Source organism: Octopus sinensis, linkage group LG13, assembly GCF_006345805.1.
Source record: "Octopus sinensis linkage group LG13, ASM634580v1, whole genome shotgun sequence".
NCBI lineage: Eukaryota > Metazoa > Mollusca > Cephalopoda > Octopoda > Octopodidae > Octopus > Octopus sinensis.
This window is the reverse complement of record NC_043009.1, coordinates 112,501-139,030: the sequence shown is the minus strand read 5'-3', so window position 1 is coordinate 139,030 and position 26,530 is coordinate 112,501. Positions and strand designations below refer to the sequence as shown.

At 41.8% G+C, this 26,530-nt stretch overlaps 1 protein-coding gene across 2 annotated transcripts in view; it reads left to right on the top strand.

Annotated features, from left to right (window-relative positions):
- LOC118765732 overlaps nt 1-26,530 on the top strand; it is a 149,851-nt gene that overhangs the window by 49,785 nt on the left and 73,536 nt on the right. For both annotated transcript variants that reach the window (XM_036508092.1, XM_036508093.1), the window contains exon 2: nt 21,630-21,735. In XM_036508092.1, the coding sequence (XP_036363985.1) occupies nt 21,630-21,735 (106 nt within the window). The remainder of the gene's footprint in view (nt 1-21,629; nt 21,736-26,530) is intronic.

Genomic DNA, 26,530 nt, shown 5'->3' with positions numbered 1-26,530 from the left:
CAGTCAGACACCGAATCATCATAGCAAATTTCGGCTGTTCAATTCTGATATTTGCTCCAACTCGGTATATACATATATGTATATACCTAGACATGCGCGGTCGCACACCCACGGGTGCCTAAAAGTATACACTCATCCACCCTCACTTGAAACGTACACATCCTCACCCGCACCATTCGCCAAATCTATATACGCACAAGCACAAGAAAAATCAGGGCTAAGAGTAACAATACAGAAAAAAGATGTAAGGGAGTATATAAAGAGTAAACCACGTCTATATACGCACACGCACGCGCGCGCACAATAATGTGCATACACACTTCTTTATGCGCACATACACAAAAAAAACAAGGCTAAAGGAAAAATACAGGAAATGTGTAAAAAACAATGAGTAAAACACGTCTATATACGCACAACCCGTGTGTGTGTGTGCGTATATAGACGTGTGCGGGTATGTGCGTATATAGACGTATATATATATGATATTAGGGAGTATATCCAAACTTACAGGCAAAAATTAGATTGAGGATTAAATCTAATTTCACTGTATAAATATAAATTAATTTAGAGATAAAACCACTATTAGGCAACTCAAACAGTGATAATTTATTTATACATATATACGACGGGCTTCTTTCGGTTTCCGTCTACCAGATTCATTCACAAGGCTTTGGTCGATCCGAGACTATAGCAAAAGACACATATCCAAGTTACCAAGTTGTGGAACTGAACCCAGAACCCATGTGGTTGAGAGGCAAACTTCTTACCACACAGTTACGATCGTATATATGTTATATTATATACTTTCGAATATATGTCAAGAGACACAGAATGACATAGACTTATAATGGTTGGTGTAATAAAGAGCAGAGATGCTTTACCCCAAGCTGAAACTGTAGGATTTACTTAATGGCATTGTAAGCTTCCCTCTTGATGGTAACTAATTCCATCACAACGTTGAAAACTTTTCTGCACCAATCATCCACTGTTATCTCAAGCGTTTTGCTCCTTAGCTTGTACGCTTCGCTTGAATGAGGCAACAGATGACTGAAAAAGTCCTCGCTCGCAGATGTGTTTATCTCTGGTTTCTTCACAGTCACAATTATCTTGGATTGGTTTTATCTACCGTGATTATCTCCTCGTAGTTTTCTTTATGTGTTTGGGGTTATAAATCAATCTTCTGGAAACAGGCTACGAATTTTGCTACGTCCAGCCGACTTTAATAGTTTATGAGGCTATGTGTCATTCTTTGAAACTTGTCTCATCAACCTAGTCATGATATCTGGCATTGTCCAGTTGCTAAGGCAATTGAAAGGTATGAAGAAAAGTGAAATGAAGGACTTTAGTAAAATGAATGAAGTAGAACTGAAAAATGGACGGTAGCTGATGGATGTGGAGGAGGAAAGTACCGGAACTTTAAGGTTAACAAAAAAGTTGCAAGGAATATAAATACGCATATTTACACACACACAACACACACACACACACACACAACTATATTGACATAGCACATTTATTTCCACCGGATCTATATCCGTACATGTGCAAAACAATATCCGTTTGTATGTAAATGTGCAAAACAGCATCCGTTTGTATTGGCATGTATGTGCACCTCGCTCTCTCTCTCTCTCTCTCTCTCTCTCTCTATACATATATATATATATATATACATATATATATATATATATAGAGAGAGAGAGAAATAGATAGATAGATAGATAGATAGATAGATAGATAGATAGATAGATAGATAGATAGATAGATAGATAGATAGATAGATAGAAATAGAGAGAGGGAGAGAGAGATGGATAAAACTCGAAGAAGCATGAGTGTATGCATTTTTTAATATTTTATTAGCAGAAGTTACAAAGTGATTCATAAGGCTGGGAGTTTAGTGCATGGCACTAATGAAAATAATACACATATGTTTACACATACGTGCTCGCAACACACGCACACATCAACATCTCATGTGCCTGCTGTAATTAGCGCTAATTTTGCTCAGCTTTTGATTTAAACATTAACCGAAACTCGTGATGCTTTTACCATTTCAAAAAAAGCCATCCATAAAGTGCAGCTGCTGACATTTCTAATGTTAAAAAACAGCAACATTCTATTATTCAGTTCATGTAAAACTAACTTGTCGTCTATTTACTATACGTACAATGTTGTAGTGAAAATGGTACAGTCCTTCACACGTGACAAGCCACTATGGAGTCAGACATCAAGTTGTCTTCTTCTTCCAATCAGGACTCACGCCATTAGCCACAAAGAGTAATCTCTAATTCGAGCCTACTCTAAGCTACTAAGAATGCGTGTGGCAACTTGGAGATGCACCCACTACATAGACTGGCGATTGGACGGGCGCGAAAGCTACGTTGTTATCCTCATTCCGTAAACGGTGGCTATTAATGGCTGGAGAGCTGAACCATCCTGCGGTACAGAGGATTCGCAATCTAGACTAGGGTCTGAAAGTTTACCACACCATAGTGGGTTACACCATGGTTCCTCTGCGTTGTGGCAGAAGTATGAAGAAAGAGTGAGAGAAAGTTGTGGTGAAAGTGTACTGCGGGGTTCACCTCCACCCCACCGCCGGAGCCTCGTGGAGCTTAGGTGTTTATGCTCAATAAACATTCACAATGCCCGGTCTGGTAATCGAAACCGCGTTTCCAGTTGTTGTAGAAGGTCAGTAGTTGTAGATTCATATTATGAGTTCTCAGTTGAAGTCAGTGTCAGTTACGTGATATATACGAGTTCGAGTTACTGTCAAAGTAGACGTTTCAAAGTCATTGTCTTGCGGAACTGTCAGCGATAACACGATAGACGAGTCAAAGATAATAAGATGCGGAATACCGCCACAACATAATAGTGATGACAAGAATATTACAGTGCTGAAAATAACATACAAATGGACGAGGATCCACAGTATAACATACTATTTTAGTCTTTTTTTTATTTGGCTTTACCCCTCCCTGTATTGGCATTTTATTTTCTTCATAAAACTCTATATTCAACTTTTTAAAATAAGCTTTTCTTTTTGAAATTATTTTAACAGCTTTTGGAAATGGATTGTAGAGTTTGTTACAAACAACCTATTTATATTGCATTATATGCTATAATTGTAACACGCCAGATTTACAGTAACGTATCTGGTAGATTTGGGTGGTGGGGCTCGGAATATATGTTTGCATCTATCTATCTATCTATCTATCTATCTATCTATCTATCTATCTATCTATCTATCTATCTATCTATCTATCCATCTATCTGTATATATATATAATATATATATATATATTATATATATATATATATATATATATATATACCCTTTTCTTGACATTCTAATCATTAAAAAAGGCGTCAACATTGAAACTGACATCCATTACAAACACACTGACTCGAAACAATACCTTCTATTCACCTCCAATCACCCAAAACACACAAAGACAAATATCCCCTTCAACTTAGCGAGAAGAATCTGCACAATTGTCTCAAATGACACAACACGAAATAGAAGACTCCAGGAACTAAGGGCAATTCTTCTCGAAAGACATTACCCGGCATCACTAGTAGACAACGGAATAGAACGGGCCAAATCAATTAACTCTCAAGACTTACGAAAACCTAAACACATCCATAGTACAGTAAATAGCCTCCCCTATCTCTCAACACACATCCCAAGAAATGCAGAAGCTTACACTATTATATACAACAACATTCCACAGCTAAATCAAGACTCACGCCTAAAAAAATTACTGGCAGCTCATAAAATAATAAAAAGTAAGAGACAACCTAAATCCCTAAAAGACCTCCTCACCAACGCAAAATTACACAACACAAACCCACCGCCCACCATCAAAAAATGTGGTCGTCCCAACTGCAGGACTTGCATTCACCTCATTGAGGGATCGACGTACAAGTTCCGGTCGGGACACACATTCATCATAAAAAATAATTTCACGTGCGCATCAAAAAATTTACTCTACGTCATAAGGTGTGAAGGGTGCCACGAATACTACATAGGGCAAACGAGCCTTATCCTCAGAGAAAGAATGACAGTTCACCGCAAAAAACTGAGAGACCCCTCCACAAGACAGATACCAGTAAGTGGACACTTAGACCTCTGTGCACACAATAAGTCTCCTAAATTCTTAGTCTTCCCACTATACCAATGCCCGGACAACACCACAGACCAAACACGAATAAATAGGGAAAATACTCTTATTCAAAAATACAGACCACAACTAAATATACTCTTATATAACCCCAGGCACACATCCAAAACAAACACACAATGACACACGCAAACTCGCACCGTATCATGCAAACAAACACATACACGCATCAGCACACATGCAGCACACTAGCAGACATTGACCACAAACATACACAACGCGCACACGCATACATTATATATATGTATGTTATGTATGTATGTATGTATGTATGTATATGTTATGTACGTGTATATGTGTGCGTTGTGTGTGTGTATGTGTGTATATGTGTATGCATTATGTGTATGTGTATATTTATATGTGTATATATGTATATATATGTATATATATGTGTATTGTATATATATATATATATGTATGTGTGTTGTATATGTATGTGTACATTTTGTGTATATGTATGTGTATATATGCATTGTATATATGTATATTGTATGTGTGTTGTATATACATTATATGTATATATATGTATACATTGTGTATGTGTATGTTGTGTGTATATATGTTATATGTATATATATATATATACATACATTGTATGTATGTATATTGTGTGTATATGTGGTATGTGTGTGTATGTGTATGTATACATTGTGTTTATGTATATGTATATATGTATATGAATTGTCTATATATATATTATATGTGTATATTGTGTATATATGTTATATGTATATATCGTGTATGTGTATTATATATATGCTGCGTATGTGTATTGTATGTATATTTGTGTTATGTGTATATATGTTGTATATATATTATGTATGTATATATGTGTGTGTTGTGTATGTGTGTGTTATATGTATGTGTATGTTGTGTGTGTGTTATATATATATCATATATATATGTTATATATGTGTGTTGTGTGTGTGTGTATTATATATATGTGTGTTGTGTGTGTGTGTGTATTATCTATATGTATGTAGTGTGTGTGTATATTGTGTGTGTGTATATTATATGTATATGTGTGTTGTATGTATGTGTGTGTGGTGTGTGTGTGTGTGGTGTGTGTGTATGTGTGTGTGATGTGTGTGTGTGTGTGTGTGATGTGTGTGTGTGTGTGGTATGTATATGTATGATGTGTATATGTATGTATGTATATATATATATGTAGTGTGTATGTATGGCCCGCACACACGCGTAGACACATGTATGCATGTATATACACACACAAAGACGCGTGCACCCATACCGTGTGTACGCACACACACAAGCACATACTCAATACCAACACACGCAATACACATATACAGGCATGCCACACGGATACACCCCAAACTCATACATTTTAATCATTTTATATACAGGCTGCGTAAGGTATTTGAGGAATTACCTCCTTTGAGTCATTGCTGCATTTTTTGATAACTCTGATAATCTTTGTTTCTGAAAATAACAATGGCAGAGGCTTAGCTTACCCAAGAAGTGAAGAGGCATGTTGTTATTGTGATTATAAAAGCTGTGCATAGCGATTTTTAAAATTTGCCAGATCTTTCGTCCACAAAGTTTGTAAGGAGCTAGAGACTAAAGCTGGAAACGTATCAACAGTATCAAAGTATAAAAAGCATTCTAAACGCTCCGACATCATCAGGACACCTGCATTTATCCAGCAACTTCAACAGACAATTAATTACAATCCCAGACAGTGCATGAGGTCAATTGCAAAAGATCTCCATGTGTCAGAAGGAACAATCAGAAATGTTGTCCACGAAGACATCAGATATAAGTCTTATATGATGAGGAAAGGTCAATTTGTCCGAAAAAGCATAAGAAATTCACTACATCAGATCTAAAAGGCTCTTAAACAAACTGAAAAATCCTGCAGAAGAAGATTTGATTTGGTTTTTCTCAAACGAGAAAAACTTCGACTAAGATCAAAAACTTAACAGAAAAAATGACAGATGGTTATGTGCAGACCCCTCTGAAGTTCCAAGTGTTATGCATACAAAATTTCCTGCAACTGTCATAGTTTTAGGGGTTGTCAGCAATGAAGGACATGTGATGCCTCCTTACTTCCTTCCACAAGGCTTTACAGTTAGCTCTGTCGTCTACATTGAGGTCCTGGAAATAATTGTTAAGCCCTGGATAGACAGTGTATGCAATGGAAGGCCATATGTGTTTCAGTAAGACTCTGCATTATCACACATGGCTCTAGTGACACAGGAATGGTTAGCTGAAAATTTTCATGTTCACATAACCCCTAACATTTGACCTCCATTTGTTTTTGTTTTTTTTATAAACACAAATCTGAACTCAAATATCTTACGCACCCTGTATATATACAGGGGTTGGACAAAATGATAGCAACGCCTAGCATCAAAGCATCATACTTTTGAAATATCTATAAAAAGTCAAAAGCTTTAAGGGTGGAGTCTTCGACTTGGCCTGAGCATGGACTCAAACTCAAATGAAATGAAATGCTTCTTTATTTTTATGTTTTTGATTTATTATTAGTGATGCTTAATATGTTTTGCTAGAATTGCTATTTTTTTCATCTATCATCAGAAAAAGGTATTTAAAATTCATTAAAATGACAGATCTATCTGACTTTCAAAGAGATCGAATTGTTGGTGCTCGTATGGCAGGCGCTAGCGTAACAAAAACAGCCGAAATGTTTGGTGTATGAAGAAATACAGTCTTGAAAGTAATGACAGCCTTTGAGTAAGACAGAAAAACCTCGTTGTTGAAACAAAACTCCGAAATAAAACTAAAACTTTCAGATAGAAACTGTTGGACTCTTACGCAAACTGTTAGAAAGGATCACAAATGTACAGTTCCCAAAATTACTGCAGAGCTTAATGACCACCTCGAGAACCCAGTCTCTACAATAACTGTTCGCCGGGAGCTACACAAAGCCGGATTTCACGGGAGGACTTCAATCAGAAAACCACTACCTTCAAAAACAAACATTGCAAAGAATGGACAAAAATTCCTTTGTAAACAATTCATACTTTGTACTAGTCCATACCTCGTAGAATTCAAGCTGTAATTACCGCCAAAGGCGGTCCTATCTCATATTAAAATAAGTCTGTTTGAAATTTTAAGGTGCTTATATTATTTAGCCCAACCCCTGTATATATGTACACGTACACGTAACATACACACACACACACACACAACATTTACCTATATTACTTGTATATACTGATGCAGTTATACATAAGGAGAACACAAAAGAAGCTTATAAATAAGTTAGTCCAAATGTATTTTTTCCGAAGGTTAAATTCGCAAAATAAATATCTGAGTCATCTTACTACACTCACTTGGACTAATTTTGCCGTTTGTTTGTCATTGAAATAAGTAAAGTAAATTGTATAGAAATGACTGGAGCAAAGTTAAATTACCAATGAGACCAATATCGTCTAATTATCTTCAGAAACTCTTACACTACGTTTGATTAATTCCACCTTATCTAGGTATAGACTGCTATTTGATTATGCCCAACGGTATTACACGCCATTTTTATTTCTCTGTTTCCCATCTCTCTCTCTCTCTCTCTCTCTCTCACTCTCTCTCTCTCTCTCACTCTTTGTCACTTGATCCCTCTCTATTTCTTTTAGTTTTTAAATATTTCTCTCACATTCACCCATCATCTTCTCTTATTCTTGTTTTGCTTTTGTCTCAACATTTCTCAATCATTTAGTGCGGCGAGCTGGCTGAATCGTTAGCACGCCGGGTGAAATGCTTAGCGGCATTTCGTCTGCCGTTCGTTCTGAGTTCAAATTCTGCCGAGATCGACTTTGCCTTTCATCCTTTCAAGGTCGATTAAATAAGTACCAGTTACACACTGGGGTCGATGTAATCAACTTAAGCTCTTTGTCTGACCTTGTTCGTCCCCTCTATGTATAGCTCCCTGTAGGCAATAAAGAAATAAAGAAATATTTCTCAATCATTAATTTTTCTCTTTTCTTCTTGTAACACACACACACACAAATGCATGCACATATATACATATACTACATACATGCACATACACATGCATATTATATATATATATTATATATATATAATATATATATATATATATATTATATATATATATATATATATACATATATGTATATATATATAAAGAATATATATTAGACAGATAGATAGAAAGATAGATAGATAGATAGATAGATAGATAGATAGATAGATAGATAGATAGATAGATAGATAGATAGATAGATAGATACATATAAATATACATACACTGTGTGTCAAATTATTAGGCAGTTCAGTTTTTTCGCAATGAGTATTTATTCGTTCGAATCTTCCAGTGCATGACGATAACACCCATCTGCATGTACTGTAGCAAAATAAATCTGATCCAACCATACGCAAAGAAACAGCGGCCATTTTTGTTAAAAGGCATCATTTTTACCGTCTTAAATTATTAGGTAGGTCTAATAAAAATGCTAATTATGCAAAAATAAACATTTATTTAATGCGACAATTTATTTTAACAACAAATATAATCATAACGGATTTTATAATGAACATAATATGTTTGAATGGAAATAATACAAGAAATATGACGTTATAATGGTCTTAATGATGGATATGTGATCCTGCATATGTGAGAACCTGACGCGTTTATCCATTGAATTTATCAAGGTAACTATTTCATCTGGTGTTAGCAGTATCCAAAATGGCTTCCCAGATCGTATCTTCCGTTGAAAACTGCAGTCCATCTTGATATATCTTCCTCTTCAACACACTCCATAGATTTTCAATCGGGTTCAAGTCAGGTGAACACGCTGGCCACTTCATCAAACGGTGTCCAGAGAAGCCTAATTGCGGTAGGTATTCCAGAGATTTCTTAGCAGCATGGTGGGGGGGGCGCATTATCTTGCATAAATACCAGCATTCTCTTTAATGAAACTTTCTGCTTCTTCAACCATGGCTTAAAATTGCCCTCCAAAAAGGCAACATAGGCATTAGATGTCATCTTAATTACGTCTGGAACTTTCCAAGGACCAACCAACTTGTCTCCAATGATACCAGCCCAAATCATGACTCCACCTCCGTTTTGTTGGCGTCTCAAACGATAAGGATGATTTCTTCTAATTGCAACCCATCCTTTACTCCACCCATCTAGTCCGTGTAGTGTAGCATGGCATTGGTCAGTAAAGAGGACTTTTGAAAAATCTATCTTCATGTAGTCTTCTGCCCGTTTGAATCTATGTTGTTTATGAACAGCCTTCAGAGGAGGTCGTGTAACAGGTTTTACCTTCTTGAATACCTGCTTCAAGAGGAGACACCAGGTAGATTTCGAAATATCTTCCCTACCACAACATTTGAACACTTCTCGACTAGTCAGATACGTGTTCTTCGCAACTTCCCTCGTTATACATGACAGGGTACGCCTGGAAACAACCCTCGATTTATCATTGTCAGCCCTCGTACAGACAGCAGACTCTACAAATTTCTTCATAGTTCGATGATCTCTTCCCAGGATCTGATATTTCCAATGTCATTTTTGTTTTTCCAAGCTCCGAAACGATGGTGGACTTATCATTTGATGTTAAATCACGTTTTTGATCCATAAGAACACTTTTATTGGGTACTTGCCTAATAATTTAGGACAGTAAAATTGTGGCTGTTTCACGAAAATGGTCACCTTTTGTTTACATCTGTGCGGATCCAATTTATTTTACTACAATATGCGCAGGCAGATGTTGCCATCATTCAGTGAAAAAATATCTGGATGCGAACGAATAAATATTATTTCGAAAAGAACAGAGTATTGTCTACTTCTTATGCAGAGTCTGACCACCTCTTGTATTTACACCTTAGCTCTATCATGGCGTCTGATGTGGCTTTTTAAACCAGACAATATTTTGAGAAGCTACCCGCATGAATTGTACATCTAATTTGGACCACCAAGAGCTGCAGTTAAGTTCTGATCTTTGTGGATCTTTGGATCGCTGCGGAGCAAAGAATAACACGACCGATCAGAGAGAGAGAGAGAGAGAGAGAGATGCAAACAAGCAGAGGTGGGGGAGTGAGTGAGAGAGAAGTAGAAAGGAGACATAATGCGGGATGTAAACACACACACACACACACACACACACATATATATCCATATCCATACATGCATGTTTTTCGTCGATTCCCTCCTGGAACAAGGGGGAAAGAACAGGTGCGCACAGATACATACATACATACAGTTTGAAAATTTGCTGTTTTGGTCGTCGAGGCCACTTCTTTTCTGCTGTTGCAGCAGAGTTTTGCTGTTCTTTCCCCCTTGTTTCAGGGGGGGAAGCGACGAAAAACATGGATGCATGCACATGCATGTATGGATATGGATATATATGTGTGTGTGTGTGTGTGTGTGTGTGTGTGTGTTTACATCCCGCATTATGTCTCCTTTCTACTTCTCTCTCACTCCCTCCCCCACCTCTGCTTGTTTGCATCTCTCTCTCTCTCTCTCTCTCTCTCTCTCTCTCTGATCGGTCGTGTTATTCTTTGCTCCGCAGCGAAAGATTGTTTTTATGCTGAAAAGTTTGAAAATTTGCTGTTTTGGTCGTCGAGGCCACTTCTTTTCTACTGTTGTAGCAGAGTTTTGCTGTTCTTTCCCCCTTGTTTCAAGGGGGAAGCGACGAAAAACATGAATTTGCCACCAATTTCTTCTGAGTCGGAGGAAAACGTTGAAAATTTGTTTGAAGGCATGAAGGCGAAAATGTGGGAGGAGGAAGGTAAAAGTAAAGAGGCATCTCACGCGCGCGTTACAATATGTCTAGCAAAGCTACTACACAACAGGAAAAGTCAAAAATAAATTTTGCGAGTGCAGCAACTCACCCCGTGATAATATAGTTATAAACAAGGAAGAATTAAAGAAGTGCCAAAGTTTATTAAAAAAAGAAGGTGATAATGTGAAGTTGCTCCCTCTCAGTGAATTAATTTACGCGACGGAGAGAAAGACGGTAATATACAAAACATATAATGTGAAAAATAGGAAAATTGACTTCATGCCGAGGGAAGCCATAGAAAAATGTTTGAGGCCGATATGGCAACAAGCTAGTTATATAACGAGGGGTAGTCGCTTCGGCACTGTAGAGGTGCGTTTCCCAAGCGAAGAAAAAGCTAGGGAACATTCAACAAGAACGTTGAAGTCGGAAGATGTAGTTCTTCTACCATTCTATTTAGGAAAGAGAACATCGAAAATAACGGTCACAGATATTCCTCCCGAAATAGATGTGGCCTTTGTCATAGCAGCGATTCTCTTAGGCAAAGAGGAAGAAATTGCCATTCTTCAGTCTAAGAGATATCGCCACATGAACTGGTATGGACAAGATTTAGAGCTTGTGATCCAAGCAAACCCCTCGGACTTGGAAAAATTGCCCAGCTCCCTCACCATTGGAGATAATACCAGCATGAGGTAATAGTCGAGGGGAGAAAGCCCAGGTGTTATAAATGTGGCGAGAAAGGCCACATAAGGTCGAGCTGTAAGAAGACAGCCAAAGAAAATGCTGCAGAGGCAAGCACGACGCCGAAAACAACAACTACACCGCTAGAAATAGCAGCCACGTCGCGCACCCCAATTGCCGAAGTTCAGCCGACAACGGGAGAAAGCAACAACAACAACGACGACGACAACAACAACAACAACATCCAGGAGTGGGTCACCATAGAACCTTCAAAAAGAAGACGGAAACGGAAAAACCCACCCTCTTCGGATACACAGGACTATGCTCCGAGACAGACAAGCACACCCACACGCACAAATACAGTCACAAACACACACGTAGCCAAAAAAACACACACACTGGAAAAAGCACACACAAACACACACACACACCTACCACAAGCACACACACACACCTACAAACACCCACGGTTCTACAAGCACACACACACCCACAAACACACACACACACACACACACCTCCACAATCGCCTAACAAAAACAAAAAAGAAACACCTTCACGGCGATAAATAAAAACAATAAACTATTAAGAGAAAAAATTATTTTAATGAAATCGGCGAAAAAATATATCGCAACAGATATAAATAGTACTATTTCAGAAAATGTCGAATTTTATACAATAGATAACTCTGACTATTTTGAACTAAAAAAATATTTTGCGGAGGACGTCGGCCCGTTACAGATTAACTTTTCGAGCCATCTGTACAGGCAATTCACGAAAAAAATTGACCTCGCAAAACACAACACTCACAGACAGAAGACAGGAGGGTGAAACTACACCCTCTCTTCCGTAAGTTTTAAACTTTCGACTAATTTTTCACATTCTCGTTTAAACTCGGTTGTATAAACATTCGCGGCCTGGGGTCGTATTGGAAGCAAGGCTACCTCCTTAACGACCTTAGGTCGCATCGTTTGGATGTAGTGATAATTACCAAATCCAGACTGAGTGGGCTGCAGGCATTTTCGCCCCTTCTAAACGGCTACGAGAAATACATTTCTCCCTGTCGACCTGGAGGGGGAGGAGGAGTGGCAGTGCTGGTCAGGAAAAACTTGGATTTAGAGATTAGAACTGTCTTTATAGATCCGGAAGGCAGGTTGGTCGTTTTGGATGTGACACACAACAGTGGTAAAGTGTTCAGGCTGGTCGCTGTCTATGCTCCCTGCGAAGGAAAAGCCGGGCAGAAAGAGTATTTCAAAAGCCTAGAGAATTTTCTTGGCACGTCGAACACGTTAGTATTGCTAGGTGACTTCAACATAATTTGCGATGCACGCGTAGATTATGTTGGCTTGAGAAAGAATAGGAGGGGATTACCTCACCTCAACGATCTGCTAAGTCGTTTCGAAATAGCAGATCGATTCAGACTGGACCACCCAGACACTCCAGCGTGGACCTGGGCAAGAAACGACGGGTCGTCCAGATCTTACATAGATAGAATCATAACTAGAAGGAAAGATAAGAAAATACTTTGCTGTCCACAACACCATATCGTCAGCTACAGCGATCACAAATTAGTGACCTGTACGCTCGACATAGATAGCATGTGTAGACGAGGTACCGGTTACTGGAAGCTAAAGAAGTCACTATTGGACTGTGAAGCCTATAGTAATCGGATTAAACAATTAGTAATGAGGACGTTAACCGGATCCACTATCAACAACAAATGGTGGTACGCCCTGAAAAGAGCCATCAAATTTGAGTCAATTTGGTTTAGCAAAGAACTTAGCTAGTGCTAGAAACAAAGTAGAAAAGGAACTAGTTAAGGCAATAGATGAGGCAATGAGGTCAGGCAGTGCATCGAAAGTGTTAGCGGTGAGGTTGGCACTCGACCAACATCTCAAAGCTAAACATGAAGGGTACATTGTCAGGGCTAAGATCCGTGCAATGAGACAGGAAGGGATCAACGCAGCCGGATGGCCCCGGGTGGTAGAGGGCCAGCGTGGCAACAACTCAACCATTCGATCTTTGACGGGCCCAAATGGTCGATTAGTAAACGAACCCGAGGAGATGTGCAAGGTGTTTCACGATCATTTCGCCCAGCTATTCGGGAGGAGCGCGGGGAGAAGTTCGCAGACTTCCTAGCCGGTTCGCCGCGTCTATCGAGGTCGGACGCGGAATCTTGTGAGGCGCCGATCACAGTCAAAGAAGTCGAGGATGTGTTGGCAGACTGCAGCGGGGACAAATCGCCGGGACTCGATGGTCTGCCTTACGAGCTCTATAGTAGCATGCCAGACTTGTTTGGGCACCTACTTGCATGCGTGTACACCAACTGGCAGCAGAACGGGAGAATTCCTAAGTCTGTGAGCCGAGGGGAGGTATCGCTGTTAAGAAAGGACCCAAACAAGGCAGATTTAATTGATAATTTTCGGCCCATCACTGTGCTTAACGCAGAGTTGATGATTTTGGCCAAGGTCTTAGCAAAAAGTTTGGCGCGGGTCGTGGGTGAACTTGTTGGCGAGCCGCAAACTTGTGCTATCCCTTGAAGGACCATCCACGACAATCTCCACTTTCTACGCTATGCCTTAGAAAGGGTAAATAGGATTCCTGGCAAGGGTGGGGCTATGGTCCACTTGGACCAATCGAAAGCGTTCGATAGGGTGGACCATCTGTATCTGGCGGCGGTCCTCACGGCGGCTGGCTTCGGCCCGACCTTTCGCGGATGGATCAACGCTTTATACAGCAACATCGAATCGGTGGTTCGGGTGAATGGTTTCTTTTCGGAGCCGTTCAGCATTGAACGTTCGGTACGTCAAGGGTGTCCTCTCTCCCCGCTTCTCTACGTTTTGGCCCTCGAGCCGTTGCTGAGGAGGTTGGAAACTATGAGAGGCACTCCGCAAGATCTAGGGTGCGGAAAGTCAGCTTCGGTGTATGCGGACGACATCACCGTCATCGTTTCCCGAGTCGAGCACCTACAGTGGGTGGGTGAGGCCTTAAGGGACTACGAAGCGGTGGCAGGAGCGAAAGTCAACCGGGATAAATCGGTCGGCTTGCAACTCGGCACCTGGAGGGGCAAGTCGATGTCTTCCGACAGCGTCGTAGGACGTTGGACGGAAGGACCGGTGAAAATGCTTGGAATCTGGTTAGGTCCAGATCTCCAGATAGAGAAGAACTGGAGCGAGGTGGCGAGAAAGGTGGCTATCCTAACTCAGACATGGTCTGAGCGGAAGCTGTCCTTGAAAGGGAGGGCGGAGGTTGCAGAGGTGTTTATCGCCTCTGTAATCACTTACTGCCTGACCGTCGTGCCTTGCCCCGATTCGTGGCTGAACAAACTGGAACGCATGCTCTTTCGCTTTTTGTGGAGGGGCAGCAGACCTCTTGTAAGGCGCTCTATTTGCTACCAAAAGCCGCTGAAGGGTGGGTTAGGGATGCCGTGGCTAAAAATGCGCAGACATGCGCTCAGGCTTAGGCACTTCTGGCTTTACCTGGACGGTGAGCAGGTGTGGTCTCCGTTCGTCAAGCTGTTATTTCCACACTTCACATCGTTTAACGAACTGAACCCATGGATCAACTGTAGACCGAGGTTGGGCGTGTGGCATGTAGAGTGCCATCAGACACTCGTGCTTCTCTCCCAGTCGGGCAATGCCGGTGGCGGGGGTACTACCTCGTTCTTCTATAGAGGGTTTGTAGAGTTTAAGTGTGATGACGTCTTGGGAGAAACCCTGGGCTTCGACGAAAATCAACTGGCCAGCCTGTTCCAAAGAACTTTCGGTCCGGGGCCTATGGATAATTACCAAAAGTCCCTGGCCTGGCAATGTTACAGAGGAGCTTTACCGGTTCGAGATAAGCTCTTTAGACATGGGTGTGCACCTTCGCTGGTTTGTGCAAGATGTGAGAGGGACAGTGAAACTGTCCTGCACGCAATTGTGCAATGCCCCAAGGTGACTGAACTCTGGGCTTATGTCGAACACCTACTGTCGCATTCGAGAAGAGTACAACTGTCGAGCGAATCTATAATTAAGATAGTTCCGCCGACCTCCCTGAATAGGGAGGAGCGAGCCTGTTTTCTCTCGGTAGTTGCTATGGCGAAAGAAGTAGTATGGAAGACGAGAGTAAAAGGAATTGCAACAGGCATGTTTATCTCCAGTCTCGAGCTAATCGACTTTTTTGTTTTCCACATGAAACGGAAAATAAGGCTGGAGAAGAAATACCTATCGCAAAGTGCGTTTCGTAAAAGATCGAAGTCTATAGCAAGTATGTTGCGAGTGAAAGAACCTGTTTAATCAAGAATGTGAAAACGGAGAAAGCAAAGTCTTCAGTGTGAGTATGTGGTTCATGGGGTCGACCGCGTCCTCCGCTTCATTTTTTGCTATTCACTCATTCTCATTTAATTGTATATATTTTAATTGTTTGTTTATTCATACGTTTCGTCTCATTCGATACCCTGACCCCAACGTTTGTTTTGTCCCCTCTTTTTCTCAACCTTATGGTGAATAAAGACATACTCTCTCTCTCGCTGTCCCACCGTCTCTCACGCTCTGTATAGTATAAAGTTCATGGTCTTTTGTGTTACATGTATTCTGTTTTTATAGCACTCATTCCGTTTTTTTTCCTAGTTTAACAAACATGTTCGTGTGAGAACACCTTTGTGTGCGTGTGTGTGTGTGTGTGTTTGTGTGCGAGCGTTTGTGTGCATGTGTGTGTGTGCGTGCGCATTTTAAAATTGTCGTCATCTTACTTTGTATAGAATTCAAATTTCCATCGTGGGATTTTCACAGCTGCCTTTGTTCATAGGTCTAACTCAGGAGTGGCTTTTCAATAAATAACGACAAAAGTTAATAGAACAAATATAGAGGGTGATGCTACGTGGTCGATCGACGTGGTAGAAGCCAAATTTCTTCTTTGCATAATAGGATGGTCACAGCTGTATTGCTTTTGATCATGTGTCTGACTCAGTTAGGACCGGCCTTTCATTAAGCAACAACAAAAACTTTATATATTTTATTTCTTTTTATTCTAAGTACAGATTTAGATGTTCGTAAAAGTTTCGAGAAAATTTGTTTGTGTGTGTAGTGTGAACGGTGAAAAGAGTACGACAGAAAAAGGGAGAATGGAAATGTAATTGGGTCTTACCTCGTCGGAGATGAACTCGGATCACTTTTAGCCAACTCGATCGTCTGGTGCCTTCGTCGTGTCTGCCGCAACTGGTCAAATCCACACGTGCGTTCTGCCTGTCACTTCCGCTTCCTGCGGCGCATGCGCCCTGCAAGCCCTACTTCCGCTCTCCCCTATCCGTCACACTCTTTCACCAAACACCACACGCCCCCCAGATCTACAGATCACTGAACCGGCTTCCTCACTCGCTCCCGCACCTGAAACTGGTTTCATAATCAGCCAACCAGGGAGGAGGGTGCCGCTCCCTCAGTGGTCGCAGTGCGACCCTAGGACTTGTTCCTGGTGTGTTGCTGCCGACCTCGTCATCCTGTCTGTTGTTTTCGTTTTGCCCACTGCTGCTGGTCCCATCCTCTGGGGCATGGACAATCCTCCGTATGTCCAAAACGTGGCGTGGCATACCATCGACCGAGATGTTATTCTTTGAATTTACAGAGGTTATTGTCCCCTTTCCCCATTGCGATGTACTCCGTGCGTTTGGGGGTTTTACCCAGACTTCCTCCCCGACCTGCACGAAGGCGTGCTCTTCCTCTGCCCCGGGTCGCATTGATGTAGTACACGGATGCCTCCACTCGTACCTGAATATTGCCCTGTGTGGCACCGACTCCTCAGCCTGTCCTGATCTGGGCAACATATTGTACCAAAACACGGCCTCGACTGGTGAAATGTGACCCCTCTCTGCCATGGCCTTGATGGTACGATGATGCCTTTCCACCACCCCGTTTCCACTTGGCCGGTATGCCGCCCTGAAGAAGCGGTTGACCTTCCACTCATCAAGCATTTCTCTCAGCACATCCGAGCGAAATGTAGTGCCGTTGTCCAGAAGCAGTTCATCCACGGGGCCTCGTTCCAGGAATATCTCATTCAACACTTTCACAATTTCTTCTGCGGTCCCCGACTTCATCTCCCTCCATATGGCCAACCGCCCCGGTCCGCAGTCAACCATTTGAGAGGTATGTCCCCTGCCGGTAGTGTGTTATGTCCACCGCCAGTCGTTTCCAGTCCTGGTCCACTGGAATACTTCCCGCTTCATGCACGACCGGAGCAGGGTCGATGGACTGGCACCTGTCACAACTGCTAACCACTCTTTGCACGCTCTGTCTTGTTACGTCGGTATCAACTTTTCTGGCTAGGAACAATGTCCTGTCCACACCCATGTGATGCATGGTGTGCAGTCTCCGTAACTCCGAGTCGCTCAGACGGCATACTGCAGCTACAGCCTGCTTCGCATCCTCTGGCACCTGCAACCAGGCTCGCTTTACCCTGGTCAGGACATCTGCCCTGTTCTTCTCGGAAGGCACAAAGATCACGCTCAGCTTCAGATTGAACTCAGTGGTTAGTTCACGCAGTATTCCTAATCGACGCTTTACCAGCATCTCTGCAGCCCCTTTGGTCCGCACCCTCCGCTCATCGGTGATGACTGCTGTCGCCCAACCAAACACAGTGGCCGAATCAGTCCTGATTGCTATGGTGTGCAACCCCCACTTCAAGGCTAGGTTCACCCCCTTCAGCACGGCATCCAACTCCGCCACGTTGATATGATTGCAGTCATCCATCTTCCTGAGCCAGGCTGCATCTTCCACCGTGACACCTCCCACTTCCAAGACAACCCCTATTGCGATGCTACTGGCGTCACACCATACGATCCCGCTCTTTGATTTGGGAACATACCAGCTGCTCCTCACTGGGTCCTCTGCTCCTACTCTGACCAAGACTTCCTGCATCATGTCGATCGTCCTCTCCCCCACTTTATCATTCCACTTCACTCCTTCGGCTCGTCTATTGATGAAGCTACATGCTGTCCGGAGCCAGCCTGCAATCGGGTAGTGTCCCACCAGCTTCCCACACACAGAGAACAATTCCCGTCTACTCATGCTGGCGCCCAGTTCAGGGACCTCATTCCCTCGCCGGAACACCAAGGCGCCAGCCTTGTCTCTCCATAGCTTGAGGCCCAGTGCAGCACCTCCCTCCATAGCCTCTGGCGGCTTGGCGATCAGTCCAAAACTCTTCAGGTGGCCTATGACCTCCGTTGCTGGTATCACGGTTTCATCCACCAGAATGTCATCGATGTATGAATTGGTGGCCCTTTTTACTCTGTCCACCTTCCTCAGGATGGCCTTGAGAATTGTTGCCATAATCTTCGGCGCTGAATTCAGCCCGAATCCCAACCTGGTCAGACAGTACGTCCGGCCCCTATACCTGACGAGCTGGTACTTCCATAATTTCTCAGCCACATGCACCTGTAGGTATGCCGACTTCAAATCAACAATCGTGGAGGCCCCCGTCGTCTGCCTCCACTCTCGCAAGGTGTCTCCGCAGACATCCGTGGCCTCGCCGCCTGTATGACACGACACGTGGTCATTCAGCCCTCGGAAGTCAAGCACTGGCCTGACCTTATGCTTTGTGGGCTGTATCACCGCCATCAGTGGCAGAACTCCGCTCTCTTCTTTTTCCCAAGGGATCAGTATGCCCTCCTTAATCCACCGCTCCACCTCCCCCTCGAACTCACTTCTGGCATCTCCTTTTAGAGTATGCTGATAGCAGCCCACTTTATTCTTTAACATCGGGGGATCTCCCTTCCAGTGCCACTCCACTGTCCACCTCTTGCCATCAAAGACAGCCCGAAAATCCTGGTCTTCAATGGTGTGCGCCGCATCCTTTTCCTCACGGTTGTCGTCGGTGCACGGTCTCGCCCTACACGGTTTCCCCGCTAACCCAAACGTTACGCCAGCCTCGTTGACGGTAACACCTCCCAAGCGGGTGATTGCATCCATCCCCATCACCACGTCAATCTCGCCCACTAAGTGACCAACCACAATTGCTCACGTCAGCTGTAGTCCCTGCACCACAATCTGCGCATCCGTAACTCCTTCGCAGTGTACTTCTCTTCCGTCGACTGCCCTAACACTGCTTCCTCCACTCCACGTCTCTGCCACTTCTGTAGTCATCAGGGTCGTTGTACAGCCCGTGTCCACCAGGGCTCGCGACATCTTCCCCTTCACCAGAATGTCGACCACAGGTAGCGATGATAAACGCGCCGCTACTAATCCAAAGGGACAACTACCGGCGCAGTAGTCTCCCGCGGCCCGTTTCCCCGCAGACACTCGCTGGCTACATGCCCTGGCTCTCGACACCGGTAGCAAATCACCTCAGGCTTGGCACCGGAAACACTGTCCTTTGAACGGTCGCACACGTTCTTTCCTCAGCCCCTCTCCGCTGCTCCTAGCTGGGCCACTTTTCGACGTTGCAGTCGCTGCTACCGACGTCATCCTGCTGCACCAAACCAGTACACGTGCCCGAGATATGATGTCGGCCATCGGCATCGAACGCACGTTCGGGAGCTTCTGTAGCTCGACCGACATGATGTCGGGAAAGCCGGTCACGAACGCTAACCTAACCGTCCGTTCTAGCGACTCTCCCTCATAACCCGCTAATTTAGCCAGTCTTCTAAGCTCATTGGCAAATACGTCCACCTGTTGCCCAGTCCATCTCATTCTACCCAGGCGAGCGTATGTCTCGAACATTCCTTCCGCAAAGGCCTCCATCAGTCGGATTTCTACTTTATCTGCGCTAAGTTGGTCCGTCTCCTCCATCTCTAAATATAACGCCAACGCCGGGCCATCCAAATACAACGGCATGAAGCTCGCTAGGTCACCTATACCATGGAGCTTCGCCACCAACTTCACTCTCTTCAACCAAGCGACCACATCAGTGTCGCCGCAAAACGGCGTTATAGGTTCGCGCGAAACCAGAGCACTCTGCATAATTTTTTCTATTTTTATAAAACCGAGTGTTTATTTGCCGAAATAGCTTGTAGTGTGAACGGTGAAAAGAGTACGACAGAAAAGGGGAGAATGGAAATGTAATTGGGTCTTACCTCGTCGGAGATGAACTCGGATCACTTTTAGCCAACTCGATCGTCTGGTGCCTTCGTCGTGTCTGCCGCAACTGGTCAAATCCACACGTGCGTTCTGCCTGTCACTTCCGCTTCCTGCGGCGCATGCGCCCTGCAAGCCCTACTTCCGCTCTCCCCTATCCGTCACACTCTTTCACCAAACACCACAGTGTGTGTGTGTATATATAAAGAAGAAAAATGTGGGAATGAAAGCGAGAGGGAAAGAAAGAATGAAATAAAGATTGAAATGAAGTCTGAAGGAAAGCAGAGAATGAAGGAAAAAGAAAGAAGAAAGTCAGGCAGAGAGGAAGGCATAACTTTTTCCTAGTCATTCCGAGACTATAAGCTGTTATCGTCCTATTCACTGTTCCTTTCTTCCTGTCTATCTGTTTCTTCGTCTTTCTCATACTCTTTTCATTTACAGGGATAAGAAAAACTGAAAGACCGCTGCAATAAGTGTTTGAATCTGAGAGGGGAATATGTTGAATACAATCATAATTAACTGATACCCCTGTATTTTCTCACCACGTACATATGTCTGCGGGTATCTTTGTCTTTGTCTCCCCCATCAATCGCCTGACAATCGCTGTTTGTTTGTTTACGTCCACGTAACATAGCAGTTCAGCAAATACGTCCAATAGAATAATCACCATACTAAAAATTAAGTACTGCTGTCGATTTGTTTGATAATACCTTGAACCTGGTGCCCCAGCATGGTCGCATCCAATGACCGAAAGAAGTAAAAGATAAAAGACAAGATGACAGTGATAGACACTACCCCACTAGTGTTAGTATGTCACCATTCTAAAAAGGTCTGCGTGGTTATGTGTCCTATCACTCATTTATTAAAAATCTATTTAAAATCATTCACCAATTAAAAATCAATCTTTTTCAAACTGATACTGTTTAGGGGTCGATGTCTAAGTACTTGATACCAGTTATACCTGTCTAGTAATTATATCTTTCTTTTCTTTTCTCCAGTGACATCGACGTCAGGAAGTTGTACGTTGTCAAAAGCAGGCAGATGTGTGAAGGATTTCGGTCGAAACAGCCATAGAGCCATGGGCAACAGAAAAGCCTTATGCCAGTGAGTTCAAATTCTTTATAAATATATTTTCCCGTTCGTGTAAATATTTCGTATATCAAACATTTATATGTTGAAATGAATTGCCAGATACAGTAGGGCGCCGAAGCAAAAGTATTCCAGAATTTGGTTCCGTTATCACTGTATATTCGAAACACCATTATCATCGCGGTCAACTTCATTTTTTCATCGCACTTGAAGCGATAAAATAAGTATCAGTAATATACAGGGGCCTATCCAATAAATGAGATTTCTTTTTCCTTTTGTCTCAAAGCAAAAGGAAAAATCAATAATGGGAAGAATTAATATGTAAACAAAAATTTCGATAATCTTTAAAAGCCAGTTTGGAAATTTGCGAGGCAAAGCAAGACAGCAAATTGGCAGAATCGTTAGAGCGCCAGTTATAATGCTTCGTCGCATTCGTTGAGGCCTTCTGTGCTATGAGTTCGAATCCTACCGAGAACAACTTGGAGTTTAGCTATTGGAGTTGAGGTTTTTCCCTCAGTACCAATGGAAAATGAAAATCCAATGCGTGGTGCAGCCTCTTGACCAAATGTCTTCTCCTATAGCAACCGGAGCTGATCGAGGTTTTGTGAGTGAATTTGGTAGACGGAAGCTGTATGAAAGCCAGTCGAATAGCCATGCATTCATATATATAACTTAGATAGGTTTCCACCAGTATATGCCCAGGCCATGTCTAACTTAATATCACCACCTGGTGTATGCATGCACGTATGTGCGTATGTATGTATGTATGTATGTAACGTAAACAGTATAAGGGCCCTGCTATCTCCATTACTGGTTGCATATTTCACGGAATGTATATAATTTTGGAGTTTTTAAATTCCAGTGTTTATTATTGGATAGTTAGTGTAATATAGTCGGTACCTCCATCCGCCTTACTGTAACAGGAGGTCGGTTTAGTCACCGACCCTCCGTCTTTCAGCAGGTTTTATATCTAACTCACCGGGAAATAGACCCTATTGAAGGGTGTAAAAGTCTCTCCCGGAGGAACCGATAGCCAATCCTGCATAGAGAGAATACAAGTGCCATTATGTTATTTACAAACTAAAACGTAATATTGGTGTGAACCTACGGCCTCTTTATGTTACATGGGCGAAGTGTTGGACAACTGGTGTAGTTGTTTTAAGCATATAAATATATTGAAAAAGCTCTGGCGCATTCTTCGGATGCACAGTGTCTTTATGAACACACGCCAATATAGCTATAAGCGAAGAAAAGTGAATGTTGGAGCTGAAAAGGAATACTACAAGCCCCAACACATACTTAGAAGAAAACGCCCAGCGATAAGATCACCCGAAGCAGAAGGATATCCGGGGGTCTTTACCGAGGTGGACCCTGCTTTCTAAGAGTGTTAGGAACGAACGGACCGAAGCACTTGCCTGACTGGAGTTCTTCCTCTGTAGATTTCTCCTACTTTTCACTCGCTTAGTAGCGAATTTCCACTTGCATGTTTATTAGAGTTTCAAAGGCAGTCTCTTTCTTTCTTTCATTCATTCTTTTTATCTTTGATGCTTACAATTGATGGGACCCCCAGTAACATGGGGAATTTGAGCTCGTAACGCAAAGAAGCGGAAAAGATATTACAAAGTATCTTCGTCTGACACTTTAGTAATTCTGTCAAGCCCTGAAACGCTACTTTCTTTATCAACCCCAAAATGATGAAAGACACAGCTGACCTCGTCAAGGCACTGGAGCACTTACTGCGAAGTATTTTATCCGACGGTCTGACGATTCTGGCTGTTCGGCGCCTCTACAAATTTGTTATAAGCATTAAATGTTTTCACATGCTGAATTGCATTAATCTCGGCGCCTTAATTAAAAACACAACTCCAAGACATTGTAATGTGCGTTTATATTTCCATCCAAATTTAACCATATATGTCTCCTTTTCCAACTAAACAAAACAAAAAAAATAAGGTTAACATCGACTCTTAGTTAAAATTTGAATGTGGCTGTGTGGTAAGTAGCTTGCTTACCAACCATATGGTTCCAGGTTCAGTCCCACTGCGTGACACCTTGGGCAAGTGTCTTCTACTTTAGCCTCGGGCTGACCAAAGCCTTGTGAGTGAATTTGATAGACAGAAAACTGAAAGAAGCCCGTCGTAAATATGTATATATATATACTAGCTGAAGGTGACACGCTCTACACGCGGGTAAGAGTGTGGTTGTTACTTTCTGTTGCTTCCTTTCAGCACGTAAAAAGCACCATCCGAACGAGGCCGATTGCAGCGCCGCCTTGACTGGCTTCTGTGCCAGTGGCACGTAAAAAGCACCAACCGATCGTTGCCGCTGCGTGGCCCCCTGGCACCTGTGCCGGCGGCACGAAAAAAGCACCCACTACACTCACAGAGTGGTTGGCGTTAGGAAGGTCATCCACCTGTAGAAACACTGCCAGATCAGACTGGAGCCTGGTGCAGCCTCCTGGCTTCCCAGTCCCCGGTCAAACTGTCCAACCCATGCTAGCACGGAAAACGGACGTTAAGCGATGATGATGATGATTCTCCCTCTTTGTTTCTCTCTCCTTTCTCACTTTCCCACTCTCTTACTTTTCTTTTCTCTCGGACTCTCCCTCGCTTTCTCTTACTCTCTATCTTTATCTATCTCTCTCCCATTTATAAACAACAAAAGATCTTGAGTAAGTTGAGAAATAAAATATTTAGAAAAATCAATCATAAATATCAGGCAGTGGCAACGGAAAGGTCTGCTTCAAGGCAGACAGCAAAACGCTAACATTTAAAAGGGACAGACGAACTTGCGAGCTGAATAAAAATAATAAAATATTGGAAAGCAAAGTTTGAAGGGATAGAATCTGAGGATAGTAGAGTCACTATGACTGGCATTTCTTAACGACGGACAGCAACGTATTGACAGTTTAACGGCTGGCGTAAAATTTTGAACTTGATGTAAAAGAAAATTCGTAAACACCAAGTTTTGAAGTGATTCTTTCTCACGACGGTAGACTCACCATGGCAAGCATTCAAAACTTCTTCATCATGAACGGCAACACATTGAAGATTAAAAGGCTGGCGCAAATATTTTAGCTTGATGTAACAGAGAATTCCTAAACACTCGCTCCTTTAAATTTTAATCCCCTTCCAGCCCCATTTATACCCCTTTTCACCTTTTGGTTAATGTAACCCGATTTCATTCGGGTCTACTGGGGCCACATTTTATAAGATGAGGAATTTTGTCCTAGAGGTCACGCCTTTCGTTTGAGGAAAAAAATAGTTGTCATGCAAACTTGCCAGCACTTTTAACCCTTTCGTTACCAAACCGCCCAAAGCCGCCCGAAAAAAATTTTGGTTAATGTGACCAAACCGCCCAAACCCGCCCGTATTTACCTATTCATATTTAAATGAGAATATCAGAGCAAATCTCTTTATTATATTCGTGAAAACACGTGATTATACTTCGTAAACAGTTCATCTACAGTTTTGTACAAGAATCGAAGTGTAATTTTAATTCCGTGAATTTTGGGAGATTTTTTTCCAAAATTTGTTCCTATTGTGTTTTCAAACTTTGTAATTCTGACAAAAAATGGATACGAATTTTATCATATCAAGCAGCGAGTCAGAATTCGAAGGATTTTCACCTGAAGACCTTGATAAATCTAACTCTATGACTGAAAAAAAAAGCACGTGGTATTTGATAATGAATCTGATGTTTCATTTTCCGAAAGTGAAAACAGTGAATCCGAGAGCTCCGACAGCGATAAAGAAAATGAATTGGCACCTAAATGGAGTGAAAATTGAAAAAATTCTTTCTTTCGGTGATTTTTCTGAAGAAACTGGACCAAGCCACAGACTTTCCCAGGAGAGTAAAGCCTTAGACTATTTCTTTTTACTTTTTCGAATGAGCCTATTTGAAATCATTACGGCGGAAACGAACCGTTACGCTAAATGTAAACAAAGCGAAAGAAAGGATAGTTAGTGGTTTCCCACAACCTTAAATGAAATTAAGACTATTTTGCCAAAAATATTATTATGGGTATCAGAAAGTTACACAGAATAACAAATTCTATCGTAAAATTTTGTTGTATACCCAATTGAATATTAGCTAATAACCCATTTTCTATAGCGATGTTTGAACAAAATTTTAATAATTTTATATTTTGTTGAATTTACCTGTATCTACCTGCAATTAGAGTCACTTTGTGACAAAAATTATAGTATAGAATTGGTTGAGAACATTTCATTCAATTATATTCCCAAAATCCTATTAATATATTGATAAATAAAAAAGTTATAGTTGTTTAATGAAACCAGACTAACTTTATGATTATGTTAGAAATTAATTGAAACACATAAGGGGTGTATTTTGGTTAGAAATATAGTAACGAAAGGGTTCATAGGTGTGCATATTTTCAGCTGAACCGACCGACCACATAATACACACATTATATATATATATATGTATGTGTGTGTGTGTGTGTGTGTGTGTGTGTGTGCACGCATTATATATACAAATTATATATATATATATGTATAAATTAAATTAGAGATAAAACCACTAATAGGCAAAAAAAACAAAAACAAAAACATAAAAATAAAAATATGATATAGAAAATATATAAAATTGAAAAATTTAAATTATTTAAATTTAAAATAAAAATTATTAAATTATATTTATAATTTGTTTAAAAATATATATATAACTATCAAAAAGTATTAAAAAGTTTAATATACATAAATACAGATATATACACTTTGTATATATAGAGATATACATACATATTTATATATCGAACACACACACACACACACACACACACACA